The 15220-nt window shown below is 40.4% G+C and overlaps 1 protein-coding gene across 3 annotated transcripts; it reads right to left on the bottom strand.

The window, feature by feature from the left end:
- Positions 1–296: 296 nt before the first annotated feature.
- On the bottom strand, positions 297–14066 carry LOC119884033 (vascular endothelial growth factor A-A-like). Of its 3 annotated transcripts, XM_038694506.1 has the most exons (8): positions 14005–14066; positions 11987–12029; positions 10810–11006; positions 9787–9863; positions 7711–7743; positions 5284–5358; positions 3543–3686; positions 297–2169 (listed from the first exon to the last, which is right to left on the bottom strand). In XM_038694506.1, exons 1-8 carry the CDS (start codon positions 14053–14055, stop codon positions 2148–2150), a joined length of 642 nt encoding a protein of 213 aa, XP_038550434.1. In that variant the 5' UTR covers positions 14056–14066; the 3' UTR covers positions 297–2147. The 3 variants fall into 3 exon arrangements, with proteins under 3 accessions (XP_038550434.1, XP_038550437.1, XP_038550438.1); XM_038694509.1 differs by lacking the exon at positions 5284–5358 and having other exon boundaries at positions 300–2169; XM_038694510.1 differs by lacking the exons at positions 297–2169; positions 5284–5358 and having other exon boundaries at positions 3539–3686.
- Between the last annotated feature and the right edge of the window lie 1154 nt (positions 14067–15220).

The following is a 15220-nucleotide window of genomic DNA, read 5'->3' as shown; positions in this document are numbered from 1 at the left end:
CAATGGGAGGCCGATCAAAGGTGCTTCTGCCCATAACTGAATGAAATGAAGAAATATAAAACTTATTAAAGTTTCTTTCATGCATCTTAGTTAACCATTACCAAAACCTTACCATAAATACCTACAGCTGCTAGTTAGCCCTTTACCTTAACAGATTATTTTGCTATTGTTGCATAATCCTTTGACATCGAAACATTTTACCTTCAGCCAACACTTCTTAGAAACTGTTGTTGTATCCTCCATTGCTTCTAAATGGTTACCTACAGTTAGATTTAACAGATGAAATTACTGCACACTGCTTCAAAGTGCCATTTTATTCATAAGGCTGAATATCTGTCCGTCTGTCATGAAATGCGTGCAGGAATTTCTTATTTCTCTGTTCTACTTTCTCTCAGATTACATTCCGTCCAGATTCTTAGCAGACGTGTGAGCATCAACTTGCCGCACAAGAACATGGAAAGCTCATGTTTCCTAATGAAATCTCTTGAAAACACAGCATTCACAACACAGCAACCTTTTCCTTATTTTATATAAAAACAATATAATTTGAAATAAATATGCTTTACTGTTTTACATAGACACAGAAAACATGTTAATGGTGAAGAAGAGACAAAGAGAACTATTAATGAGGGCTCTAAGACTGCTGGCAGAAAGGATGCAGATTGTTATCCATATTTAAAACGGTGATGGTGTCATGGTAGTGTATGCTGAGCTGCTAGCAGTAGTTTATTTGTATTTGCATCTTGCAAGACGGACAAAACACAGGCCTGATACTTATTTAAATACTTAAATACAACTTACTAACACCTACACACAGGTGTGCACAAATGCACGTGACCACACACTCATACACGCACATGTACACAAACACACGGATACCCACGTTTTACACAACACCCAAACCCTTAGACAAGAGGGGTTGAATAATCCAGAGGAGATCAGTACACCACTACAAATAATCCATTTAGGGAATGTTAACAAATCATTTTAGATTTTTTTTGTTGTTGTTTTTTCTTTTTTTGTATTGTTGAAAAGCACAGAGAGTCTCCTTGTGGAGAGTAGCCATCAGTGACCTTACACATAGGGGGTATAGGACAGCTACAGATACATAACACTGCATATATAAATAGACCAAATTAAATATGGGTAGAAGACTGAATACTGAAAAATACTCTATAACATTATAAATTATCTAGAATGGACTATGGGATAAAGGGATATTAAGTATGTACAAGTTCAGAGAAGAAGATATGTGATCATGGATTCTGTAGATTCTGAGTTAAAAACTAACAAAACTACTTTAACAATCCCCTCTCCTGAAAAAGGAAAGAAAAAATAATTTAAAAAGCACTCCAAAGATTTCTCAGTACATTTTGCGAGGCACAGTTTTTCAAATGGAATCAAACTACAGTTTAGGATGTTTTCAGTGGTTTTCATATAGGACATTATTAGATGCTATATTGATAACCAGTATCCCTTTAAAAATATATGGCACTCCAGAGTCTTTTCTCCTGCAAGCTGATCACAGTAGTGAACATTTTATCCTGTCCACATCAGTCCTGCAATTTCCTCGTGGGAAAGGAAGCGAGACAGATTCAAGATTTCAGTCAGGTGTCCTGGTTGTCCTGCTGGTACCTCCATTGACAGATTAAAGTCCATCCATCATTTTTGTAAGGAGAGCGCTCCTGTCCACTTCAGCCTCACCAGCTCTTTTAGCAGTTTAATATATCTTAGATTGAGAGGTTTTGCAATTTATGATTGACACACAGCCACAGTAGACTCATATCCAGTGAAGTAATTGCATACAATGAATTCACAACAAGACTACACCTGCATCACAAGCCTGTTAGAAACGCGAAACCACATGGCGGCTATTTGCTTTTTGTCAAATGCTGAGTTTAGTTATTTGTTTCTGTAGCAGCATAACAATTGGGTACTCTTTTTTTCTTTTATCATGGTCTATATACACACAGATATACAGTGGGAGGAAACTTCGGTTCAGTCTTCCTTTTTGTTCTCTCTCAGTCAGTCCAAGGGGAATGCTTTCCATCAAAAAGAAGAGCTTACGGTTCAAAGGTCAAAGTGCTGTGCTGTGAAATATCTCTAGAATATTCCTTCATCTTGTACATCTGGTGCTCCCACCTCTCTCATCTTCTTGGCTTGTCACATCTAAACAAGAAGTAATAAACAGTTAAAAGAAGAAGAAACTTTGCAGCAAAAAGGAAAAACAAGCTGTAGGCAGGAGTGTTTTCAGTTCATTAGTATTTATTTGGAGCTGTCTTTGTCCATTATTCACTCTCACTTTAGCTCTGTTTTTGGTCTCCACCAACTCTTATCTAATTCTTTAGCTGCTAAATGTTCCACTATGTTCATCGGCTAGTCTCTAACGTTTTGGGACAAATAAAATGTGTTAAATGATGCTATAAATGTTCATAGAGCTAAGGGGAACTGTAGAGTCTGGTGATTATTCTCTGTGGTTGTCACAATGAGCAAACCCTATCACATACAAAAAGTCATGTGATCCATTGTTAACCCAGATAAATTCACTATCCCTGACAACATGTCCTGTTGAGCAAAGTTATGCTGCGTGGCCACATTTTTGCTTTTATTACTGTAGATAATAGACTGTAGAGATTTACAGACAAAGTCAACTTCAGCGAGAAAGTCGCATGATACTGAGTCGCGAAAGCCTATCAATGTTAAGATTGTCCGGACGTCACCGACGACTTCAGAGCATTGTTTGGAGAGTATCAGGCAGAGCGAAGGAGTAAAACGCCGCTGGCCGATGGAGAGCTGCTAATCTATGGGAAGCTGTCGAGGACAGAGCTGGGAGCAGCGCGGCAGCTTTTGGACAAATAAACACCTGTAGTCGGACTAGATTATGCTATGACAACCACGCCGTTAAATCGTGGGAGGAGCTCGGAGTAAACTGCTTTTATTAAATTAACCTTTTACATGAGTTTTTGGGATTACAACATTGATTTATCTTCACTGGAGCTTCTCAGCAGCGAGCTTCCATGCATTTCCAGTTCCATGCTAACAGCGTCGGTGGGCACCCAGACCTCTGTTGAACTACTACTACATATTTATATAAAAACAGACAAAATTGGACATTGCTTGGAGAAAAGAAAGCGAGGAAGTTGAACTACCTGGTGAGTTCAGAAAATATGTCTGTTACTTTATTCCATTGTTGAACTTTACTGTGAACAAGTTAGCACAGCCCTTATTGATCCAAACTCCATTCAGAAAACAAACATTTTAGAAGTTGTTGTCCTGCTGACCTGCTGACAGACCTGACAAAATATGAATTCATATGTTTAACAAATCTGCATCATATTGTTTTTATTTTGGCATCAGTTTGATCCGTTAATTGCAATTAAATCACAGCAAAATGTTTACTTGTACGCTGTAGTAATCACGGGTTGTGTTTATTTGCGTTATCGCGTTGTGTGTGAACACTTGGCAGTTGTCCAGCGATAAAACCCCCGCAATGATTAAATTCGCATTTGGTCTGAATGCACAGTAAAACTGACAGCACTTACTTGCAGGTCCTCTCATTGAGCTCTAGCTGGCGTTCTTTACAGTTTTCGTCTGTGTGTTTGCAGGAGCACCGGCAGGTTGCAGGATCCTGCACGAACAAACGCTTTCTCCTCTCTGAACAGTGATCACAACATGGCTCACAAACACTGGACAGAGACAGACAGACAGACAGACAGACAGACAGAGGTGGGGAGGAAGAGGGAGAGAAGCAGATTATCACAGTGTACAATTACCGGCCATAAGAAAGGCCGCCCTTAGGTCAACCCTTTCGTATGCTCCAGTTTGCCCTTCCAAGCCACACTGCACGACAACTTTTACTGCTTGTGACAGTTAGGTAGTATTGCACACAGGTTCTCACAGAGAAGCAAATATTCAAGCAGCAAATTGCCTTCCCCCACACCCCCAGACCCTCCCTCGTTGATTGGACCACTCACAAACGCCTTATATCTGATAGACATGCTGTGAGCAAAGCACTGGACTGCTTCATGCAACACAAAATGACACATGATAGCACACCTCTCGCTCTCACTCTTACAAATGGTCAACTCTTGATAAAGAAGACTCGAGGGTCTGTTTGGTGCTCCGTTAAGAAAGGTTTCATTTTATTGAGTGAAAACTGAAGACTGTTTCCCGCAGAGAGACACAGTTTGAATGACATTTCTTAGCAAGGAGGGGTAAATGGACAGATGAAGGCTCAAATATTCCATTGACATCTCAATATACAAATTACAAATGAACACACAGGCATGTATTCGTTCACAGTATGAGCACTGAAGAAACATGAGATCATCTTTGTGTTATTTTTGACTAAAATACGGGTGCTTTTGTATAGTTTCAGAGACAAAAGCAGGCACACAAAGACACAAAACAGCACTTGCTTAACAATTTACTGGTTTACAAATACCCCATAGCCAAAAAAACAAAGCAAAAAGCAAAGGCAATAGATAGCCATCACTCGCATCTTGACATTGCATACAAAGTACCAGCATTATGCATGGGACAGCAAAACCTGCTTGTAAAGATGAAAAGAACAAAGAGTAGAAAGGAGACGGGTACGAGACACAGCAAAGCAGCACAGACTCAACACTGAACACAGGACCGTGATTACAATCCTGGTGATCCCAGCACAGATACCAGAACAGTATGAGCCGGTCTGCAAAGCCATGCTGGTAGAGCTGTGATCTGTTTCAGTAGAAGGTTCAAGTTACAGCTAACGGCAGATCTGTTTAGTCCAGCTTCTTTAAACATGTCCATTATCAATCATAAACTAGTTATCTAAAAAGATGTTAGGAGCAACTTGTACCTCGAGTTTCTTTTTTTTTTTCATGATGCGCTGCTGTATCTTATCCCAAACATCCTCCCAGTCGGAACCATAGAGTGATATTCTTGCTAACAGGTACAGTAAGTTTGGGGGGGGGGAGATGAGATGGGTATTTTGACGTGGTGGTTCATTTGTTGTGAGGTGGGATATGGCTTGAACTGTACCTCCCTGGTTATCGCTGTTATGTAAAGTTGTGCTAAAGCTACATTAGCAATACACGTGCTACATATTAGCGTATGTAGAGCATGACTGACGACACAAAGTTAGGACAATACACGGAAGCAACATGCTAATTAATGTGGCTAGCGGGCAAATTAAGTTGTGAAAATTAAAAGGGACAAAGGAGCTCTTCCCAGATGAGCTTAATTATGAGAAGCGCAACACTCAGGTTCAGGTAGGTGGAGAAGGCGGCGCTGACATACGCATCGTGAATTGTTTTGTCACGGTTTTTCTTTCGTTTTCTCTTTTGGCCTTTAGCCTTGCCTTTCCGGGATTTTCTGCAAGAGAAACAGGACAACAACGCAGAGAGATGTCTGAGAGACTGAAGTGTTTAGAAAGCCCTAAACTGATGATTGCTAAAACCAACACTGATTAATAGCAATCTTTTTTCATTTCCATAAATCAAAGAGCCAAGCAGTCATTCAGAACAGATTAATGTTTACTCTGATTATTGTTAGTGATTGACTTGTTTGGGATGATAACTTTAATCATCATATTGTGAGAATGGCATCAGGCAGTGTTCACGTGAATGTATGCGATATGACTAAAATGTAAAATTTCCCTTGTTTTTTTACAGTGAGGGATGACATGGCCTTCAAAAGATTGCAGCATGATAAAATTAAGCACCTTTACATTTTGATGAACTGTTGAAATGAACTAAAAATTTTACTTTTTAAATACAGTAGCAACCAACGCAACGTGTCCTGATTTGTACAGGTTTAAAGACATTATAGTCCAACTTGGATAAACTTTGTACAACAGTACAATGACTTTGCAGAATGTGTGAGCGATTAATAGTCGCTGGAATTCAGAAATTTCCCAGATGGATTGAGGACAATGAACTTGGACTTCAACAAAACTGCAACTTCTGGGTCAACTCTGTAGGCTTATTCAACTTTTCAATATCATGTTTTGTAATTATTATATGTGCACAGCACATCAGAGGGTCCGACCTAGCCTTGTTTGTGACCTAAGCACTCCATAAGTTAACCTATGATTCTGTCACATAATGTTCCCTTTGCAACCCAATACATAATTTTTTTAACCTGTTATCCAGAAGCAGGTTATGTCTTTATAGGTATATTTTGATCTCACAGATGTCTGTTTTCTGCTCGGAAAAATACAACAACGACTCTGTGAGGCTGTACTTGGCACAGAGGTGCCAGGTATAATGTTTACGATGTTCACCATCTCAGTTTAGCGTGTTAGCATGCTATCATCTGCTAATTAGCGTTAAGCAAAAATTAGCAGAAGCAGAAGCTGATGGGAATGTCGTTAATTTCAAATTTAGTCATAAGCCAAAGACATTTTGTCCTGAAGATGGAGCTGAAAGGTCAACCAAACTTCATGACAATCCATCCAATAGCTGAGGTCACAAATGGTGCTAGATCAGACCTAGCTGGGAGTGGATGACAAATATGATGCCATTTAATAAGGATATCCATGGAATAGGATGGAGGTGAAGTTGAAGATGACGTGTGACTCGGACATGGACCTGATGGCCACATCAGGTCCAGGTCCACTGTGGACGTTCTGTGGGGAATTAGCATGTTCTCCCTGCGTTTGCGTGAGTTTCCTCCAGGTAATCCGGTTTCCCCCACCACGTATATTAGGTGAATTCTCCTGTCAGTGCCGTTGACCAGTGCACTGACAGAACTGGAGTTGGCACTGCACAGTGGTTGCCCACTGACCGAACTTCACTTGACGTTGTACTGTGTATGATTGTGTATGTGAACTTCATTTGATTTGATTGATTTGATTTGAGTTTCACAACCTCAGCAGGATGACTCACCCTAACAGACCTCTGGAAGACGAGAGGTCAGCAACTAACATTAAAACCAACATGACAGTATGGAAAGCATCAGAAACAAGAGTTGAACGACCCTAAGACCATCACTATGTAGACGCACGCCACCAAAACCAGACTCGTAAACAGTTAAGACAAGGTTAAGGAGGAGGTCTCAAAACTAGCCTTTATCTATATGACAGACAACTTGAGATAAAATCAAAATTACAACCACCCTACAATAGAAATATATTAAAGAGGACTTTCATGACCCTTAGCACAGTGACTTCTGTTGCATGGGAAGGGAAGAACACTTAAGCAAAGACCATAGCCACAAACATTTAAGAGGTCTTCAAAAACACTGCTATCTATATCAGAGCAGCCAGTAACAGGATTAACAGAAGTGGGATGTACACAATAAAGAAGAGAAGAGAGGAATGCAAAGATGAGATAGAAAAGGGAGGAAAGCTGTAAAGGACAAGTATAGAAAGGGCAATGACCTCACTAAGTGTCACTCATTCACCTGAATGAATTTATCTGGTATTTATTACCTGAGAGCTGCCTGCTAATCTCATATAGTGGGGTTTTAATGAAGTATTTGCAGTGTGGAGTGTTTTGAGTGTGTCTAGTTAAAGGAAATGGAGAGACAGAGAGTGAGGAAATAACGGACAGATCATTTAAGTAAGAAAGAGAATTTGGGATAGTGTCAGGAAGGCAGAGCGTTGCCGATGACTGAGAAAGAGAGTTTGTTTGCACAGGAAAACAGGAAAAAGATCGAATCTCAAGTCCCCATTGTTTCCCTCGAAAAACCCCAATCTTCATGCAGAGAGCATTCTGTACTCACTTTTCATTCACTTCTTTCACTTCTTTCTTTAACCTGGAAGGCAGGAACAAAACAAAATGACATTAGATCACAGCACGCTTTTGTTTCCTGGTAAACAGATACATATCAGGGCCAGAGGCTCATTATCAGCATGTGTGGGCTCCCATCAATCTTTTCAAATCATATTACGTCAGCCTCCTTTACCAGAAACTGTGATAAAACTGCCTTTCACTTTCAAATGTTTTCTTAGCAAATGAACAAGATTTGTTGTGAAATAGTGTAGTGTACAAACTCAATAGACAAGCACACACAGGGGCTGGACCTATAACACAGTGTGGAGCAATACATTTGCTGGAAAAGAGTTAGCCAAATGGGTAAGGAAAGGTTTCATTTAAAAAGGTCACAGATACATGGCAAAGATCCTATTTGAGACTGGTACAATAACTCCACATAAATTACTGAAGAAAGCATGAAGGTATTTGTGTATATTTATTTATTATTATGTATGTTTTATCTGAAAATGACTGAGACCTATTGGTTGAATGTATTACTGAAGATCACCCTTTACTTAAGTAAAAGTAGCAAGATCACAATGTCAGGCTACTCAATTGCAAGCAAAAGTACTGAATTAAATTATACTTAAGGTAAAAGCAGAATGACCCTTAAAAGAACGTTGGATTTGATTATTGTTACTGCAAGCAGCACTTAAATGTAGATGGATACAATTTCCATGACATCAAACCCCGTTTTTATTAGCATATAGTCATTTTCATTGTTAGTGGCGGAGTCCGCCATTCCCAGGAAACGATGCAGCATGTAGTCCAGCGTTACTGTTTGTAATTTTATCTCATTGATATCAGACTCGCTGTTTGCTGTTCACTCTCCTGCAGCTGTATCAGAGCTGTATTAAGTTACTGCTAATTGCAGTACTAGCATGAAATGGAAATAACCTCAAAATCTTGTAACACTTGTGTTAATATACGTTACACTACTGGTTATAAGTCTACTATTTGTTTTATTGACTATTTGGAAATAGTTTTGGCAGTGACTTGTTGAACAGCCTGTAAACCACTACCTGAACAGCATAGCGAGGTCAAAAAATGTAACAAAGTGTTAAATAGATTAACACAACAACATCTGGTGGTTTTTAAAGTGAAGTATTGTGTAATTACAGAGAGCGTTCAGATTTGATAGCTCAGTATGAAATGACAACAGAGCTTGGTCTCTGCCAGTAGTACTCCATACAATGTTTGATATTTAGATTTCCCTCAAAAATGGGAGAATGATGCATGTCCCCTCTGTGTTGCCGTGTATTAATTCACGTCACACGGCTCAAATTTCACCCACCATGATTATCTGATATTGACAAAACATCAGGAAGTGATGCATCATGTCACTGCACCTTTCAACAAAGGCCCAAGAGCAAAGGAAGGTGGCTTATTTGTTAATGATTGGCTGGGATAGTGGCGCGATCATTTGTAGAAGATGAAGATTAAATTTTTACTCGTTTTTTACTCTAGCACAAGAAGAAAAGATTAATTCAATCCATGTGTAGTTGCACTAGTTAACACTTATCTCTGACATCAGGATTACATTAGTCGCCTATCAAAACAGAAGACAGAGTAACAAACTGACCCATGAAATGTATAAATCAGTGATAATAACTCACTGTACCTCATGTCTAACCAGAGGAAGTCACCCTACTGTGACTAGAGGCCACAAAAGGACACACAGTACTTATCTAAGAGATCAATAACTAAAGCAATGTGGTTCCAGGACCTATAGGCTACATACTACAGAAGCAAAACAAAGGATTATAGCGCTGTACTCAACTTAACTTGTGATGGAAAGAAGATAAACTAAAGCAATAGGGAAGATGTCTGCTGGGATGTACTTAAACCTGCCCAGGTCTTAAGATCTTAAGATCAGTGAAGTCAAAGACACAAAGATAAGGTTTGAATCTACCTGATATGCATCTGTTAAATGTGTCAGAAAACGATAACTTTGCATGAGGTGTTTGGTCTGCTACACGAATGCACAGTGGTTAGTAGTTCATTTACATTGTGTGTGTTGCAGTGTGTGTTCAGGGTTTCTTACCTACACTCACATGCGCTGTGTTCTGTAAAACTCATGAAAATATCACTTTGTTGCTTTAGGAGTTTTATTCTTTTAATCTGTGGAGAGAGAAAAAAATAGAGGAAAGAGAAATTGTCACAGATTTGAAGGAAATGTCCACTGATTCCTAATAATCTTGTTTCTCAGTGTCACAGCATTCAAAAATAGACAGTCAAAGGCAAATGGACAAGGATCAACACAAGCTCACACAGAAAGGTCACTGCGGACAGAGGAATGTAAATTCAGAAGTAAAAAATTCAACCCAATAGAAAGAGGATCTACACGTATGAAGTGGAAGTGATTAGGTTTCGCATAAAAAAATAAGGTTTCTCAAATTAATTCATGAAACAACTCTTTTAATGATATCATCTTGTTGCATGCTCTTCTTCTGCAATGGTTTAATGGCACCTGACTGGAGAATTAGCACCTAAAACTGATTATCTCAATATGCCCATTTCCTACAATTTGCATAACAGTAGTGGATGGAAACTTGAAGTCATTACATCTGTAAGGAAACCTGACTACTGACTATAAAAAGGGAGAGAAACCATGAACCATGCAAAGTAAAAAAAACAAAAAAACAAAAAAAGATTTCTGCCCCTTCAAACTCTCATCAAGAAGACAGACTGACTCCTCACACACACAGAGAACCAGTAGTGTTGTCAGACTCTCAAAGGAGCAGGGGTGAAAATTTTTAAAAGTGGTAAGGTTGATTTTTGCCCAAAGGTCACACCTGAGCAGCCACTGAGCAAACAGCAAGGGCACTGGATTGACAGGAAGGGCACTTGGAGGGCTCGGGGCCAACTTACTTACTGGTGTGACATTTGGGCAAAAATACACACTAAACTGTCCACTTTTGGCACAGACATATCCTGAATGATGAGGTTTAAAAATAGTTCATATGTCATTTTAGACGAAAAAGCAAAAAAAGCAGCCGTCACTCCCACCCTTGTCAATCCCATTGCACAAAACACCCAAAGTATTACTCTTGTAAATGCAACTAACCTCCATTGTAATGTTATAGCTGGATGTGGGCATGCACTGCAGCATCTCATCGTTGCAGCAACCGGCGCAGCGCATCAACACCACGCAGGACGGGATGAAGATGTGCTCCACCTCCTCCGGATACTCTTGTAGTATCTCCACCAGCAGCTCCCGAGGCTGACACAAACTCTTGTTGTACACCTCCATTAAAGGGATCACTGGGAGACAAAGTAACAGGGGTTATAAAATGGCAGTGGGCTCTAATCTAAACCATTGACTCTTGGATACTACAGGGCTGTAACAATAACACACACCTAAAAGGAGACGGGAATTAGTAAACGCTGGCAGGCTTACAAGGGAGTCACAGTGAAAGAGATAAAAACACATATACATGCACGCACACATTTTACCTTCTGTTATTCAATTGAGAAGCACTTGTTTTATACAAGTAATGATTTAACGGCTTTTACACACTTATGCATTTTTTCATTGCAGTTAACAAGTCATTTAATCTAATCAAATCTAATTTAACCCCATCAGCTGCATCAAATAACTGCAGGACTTGAGTCAGCCCATTTCCCTGCCCCATTGTGATTCAGTTCACCAACAGCTGTACAATAATAGCCAATAGTCTGCTTTTTCACCTTCAGTCTATTTCCCCCTCTCTCTGTCAGTCTTTGCAGGAGTTCTGCTCTTGAGAAAGATGTGAGCACAGAGGCAGGCAACACTTCCAAAATATCACTCAGAACCTAAAACAACCCCAGCCTGAAAGCCCTCTGGGAAGCAAAACCAAATACACTGGGCCTGAACAGTATCATGAAAGTTCAGCTTCTGATTGTCCAAATTACATTGGGCAACGCTGGGATTGTGCAAAATGAAATTGTGGGCCAAGAGGGTGAAATTCCATTCTATAAAAGACTCTGGTCACCATAACATTTCCCCAGCTTAACCTCAAACAAAAAGGAATGCTGTACAGGATGAGAAGGTCCAAGTGTTGCGATTTAGGGGTGAAACTGCTCTCATTTACTTTAAGGGAGTTTTGGAGGGGGATACATCTGGACAGGCTCAAACTATGCAGCTGTCCACCAGGAGGCGACCATTTCCCTTTAATGTCAAAACGAGCCCTTTTATTTGGCTGTGTTCCAGCCAGGGAGCCCAGTGCATACTGTATTCCCACGGTACCCTGTGGGACACCTACCGTTATGTGGACCTCTTTCTGTTGCCTTCGGTATGTGGGCACTCTGCAAGGAGAAAGAAAAAGTGAGCTGTTAGTTACAGTAAATTGTGCAAGAGCACGGGAAAAAACATTGCCTATGCCCTTTACTTATCCGCAGTTGCACAAAAAATATATTTACATTTTGACATTTCTACTGACACAATATGAAAACCACAATATGTAGCTTATCTCGGTCTAGCCTGTAAACAATATACAAACAACTGAGTCAAATGTTCATCCTATGTCTTATATATGCATTGAAAAAAGTAACATTAATACTGGTTTTAAAAGCATGATTCTTATCCTATATCACATCTGAGAATATGTTCATGAAATGTCACATTTTAAAGTAATTCCAGTTCAGTTATTAAAATATGTATCAACATTTAATGAAGTCACTTCCTTAATGAAGTTGTATTTATGATCGTATACCCTGTTCCACGTGGTGTGTAAAGCCTTTTTATTGCCAAATATTTTAGAGCTACAATGTGCCAAACAAGCTAACTTTAAATCTACCACGTCAGCTACGTGACAAAACTTCACCGTGTTGGTTTTGATTCGGTCACCAGCTCTTTAATGTGTGCCTACGCTGCCATCGCGGATTAATAATTGTTGCCATTAAAACCGGCGAGAACTAGAAGCTCGCAGTTTCCTCTCAATGGGGGTTGCTGCCACACCAGTCAGACCACAAAGGATTATTGGAAACTTTCCATCGGTGCGCGCATTACGCACAACTTTCTCTCGCCTTCGCACACGCGCACAACCGCGCACCCTCTTCTCGCTCTTTACTCGCATACGGGCGCGCGCAACTCGCGCAATATCTCGCCTATATTGCGTGAGATCCAGTAATGTAGCTTATAGCTTGTGTTCAGTGTATTTCCATTCCTTAAAGAAAAGTAAAAAAAAAACGGGGGTCTGGTTGTGTGGGTGCAGCAGTCTCCGCCCCCTTTCTGGTGGCGTGAGAGGGTCCAACCTTGTGGGCTGAGAGACCCCAGCCCTCCAAAACACTATATACTGTTTTTTTAATGGATGGGTGTCAAGCTGCGAACACCGGCACCTAAACCGAGTGATGATAGGCCGACTGATAATGAGCAGCTGAGACAGCGTTCTGATCATGTTCAGCGTTGATTGGGAGGTCAAGCTGTCATGAAATGAACCACTTAGTTAAATAACACGTTATGGGACTCCAGAGGGGAATATTTAATTAACTTGGGGTGAGATGGTCGAGGGGGAACTAGGTTGCAACCTCAAACATCCTTGCTTCCTTTGAGGTGGCAAACTCATGTTAGAAACTACCCTTCAAAATCCAATCATGTGGCTGGAAAAAAATGCATCCTCCTAGTAGTGTGTCGCGTTCTTTTTTTTTCACCTTGAAACCTTTGCTCAAAGCCTCCCTGGGCACACTACACTTGATTAATGATTATATAGAAAACGATTTACAGTGCGCTCAGAAACGGCCATTAAAATTCCCAAGACCGCCTGATTCATCTATGAAGTAATGCTTGTTTTATTCTGAAACTTGGAGCTAAGTTTCAGCGTTAACAGTAGAAGCCTATTTCTTCTTATTGAAGATGGCTAGGAGTCGTCTCAGTGCCGGGAGTGAACCTGCTCACATGTCCTATATTGAGAATAGAGCCTGCGCCTTTAAAGCGTAATAATATCTCCAAGGTGGTTTTAGAGCAGGCCTGAAATCAACCAGCGTCAAACTTCATAACATTATTAACAAATCATCACATATACCGCATTTACAACAAAAAAGCGCACCACCCACGACTGTGTGGGTTAGGTTTATATAGAGTCGCCTTTGCGTAATGGCTGTTTAAATCTTCCCAAGCCACTAAACATTTCAGCTTGTTTAAACACGAGTGATGACCTAGCCAGAGGATAGGCAAGGACGAGCTACACATTAATTACCAGTGGCTACATTTCGCAGATAAAGGTCGATTGGTGTTCTTTCTTTCTTTTTTGTCCAGTTTGCTCTCTGGGAACACAGGACTCACCTTGACAGCTGACAGCGTCAAAAATAGTGTCAAACTGTCAATAAAGTTCATGATGTTTGAAATCCAATCCAAATGCAGGCGACGTTTTAAAATCCGAGGCCAATGTGGCGATGTGTTCTCAAACAACAACAAGTACAACAACACAAGTGGACTGGCTAAAACTTCTCTAAATAAGGGCAGGGGTTGTAATGGCAGATCCATGTTGGTCCCGGCGTCGGAGCATACAATCCTTTGCGCATAACTTCTTCCTTTTCAACTGTTGCCAATGATTTTCAAGATATCCAGAAACACGAGAATCCAAGACGCATAACGTCTCACATTGTTCTGAATAGCGATCCACATTACAGAAGTAATCCCATGCTTGTTGCGCCAGCCGCCTCCAAGTGCCTGTCCATTGGAAACTTGTAGCCTACTCCTATGTGCAACTTGAACCCATGGGCAAGGATGACGTTCGGTGAAAAAGAAAACCGCGCTTGGAGATACTCGTCTCACAAAACGTTGTATCTGTACTCTGTTTTTCTTTTTTTAAATCTCCTGTCACTGCGCACTAAGCAGGACGGCTCACTCCGTTAAGACAGAACGCGCCTGCTTCTGTCTCGGTCTTTCCATACTGTGTCTGTGTGGTGGCGACTTGTAGCAGCTGCTCCGGGACGCGGGTGATTGGTGATCATTGAAAAGAGGGTAGGTGTGTCCTCTATGGCTGATTCACGGCACTGCGCACTCTGAAGTCTTTCTCAAAAGTTTCAGCTATTGAACATCCACTCATGTGACCACATCAGCTGCAAGCTATTAAAAACGCAGAGCCGAGTTCAGAAGTGTCTATTTTTATTTTTAATTTATTCAGAAAAAAAGGAATGAGGCCTGAATGACAGCCTGATAGTAGAATATTTTATAATTGTGACACCTTCTGAAATATCACCACTGTTTACAAGCCTTTAATTTGTCGTTGCCTCCTCACGTCATGTTCAGGCTGCATCTTTTGCGCAGCTCTAACAAAGATGCACAATCTAATATATACAACTGCACTATGGGTTGTAATCGTTGCGCTGTATTATAGTATACAGTTTATATACAACCATGTTGCTCTAGAAAATTGATTATAGGCTATACAACTCAGTATTTGTGAGGAAATCGCTGGTGACAAATGTTTTGCGCACAAATAGCTTACTATAGACAATAAGACCTTGGACGCACCCCTTGTGTGATTTGTATCTCT

This window comes from Micropterus salmoides, unplaced genomic scaffold, assembly GCF_014851395.1.
Source record: "Micropterus salmoides isolate LMB-PRFRI ecotype aquatic unplaced genomic scaffold, ASM1485139v1 Ms_hic_scaffold_3103, whole genome shotgun sequence".
Classification (NCBI taxonomy): domain Eukaryota; kingdom Metazoa; phylum Chordata; class Actinopteri; order Centrarchiformes; family Centrarchidae; genus Micropterus; species Micropterus salmoides.
Note: the sequence above shows the minus strand (reverse complement) of the source record. Positions and strands in the feature narration are given on the sequence as shown.

What these genes read in the sequence shown, in the direction of transcription:
- LOC119884033 (XM_038694506.1), bottom strand. Translation starts at nt 14,055, where the DNA reads ATGAACTTTATTGACAGTTTGACACTATTTTTGACGCTGTCAGCTGTC. An exon ending in AGAAAGAGGTCCACATAACG is followed by an intron (nt 11,007 to 11,986) that starts GTAGGTGTCCCA and finishes TTTGTCTCCCAG; the next exon opens with TGATCCCTTTAATGGAGGTG. An exon ending in CTCAATGAGAGGACCTGCAA is followed by an intron (nt 2,170 to 3,542) that starts GTAAGTGCTGTC and finishes CTTCTTGTTTAG; the next exon opens with ATGTGACAAGCCAAGAAGAT.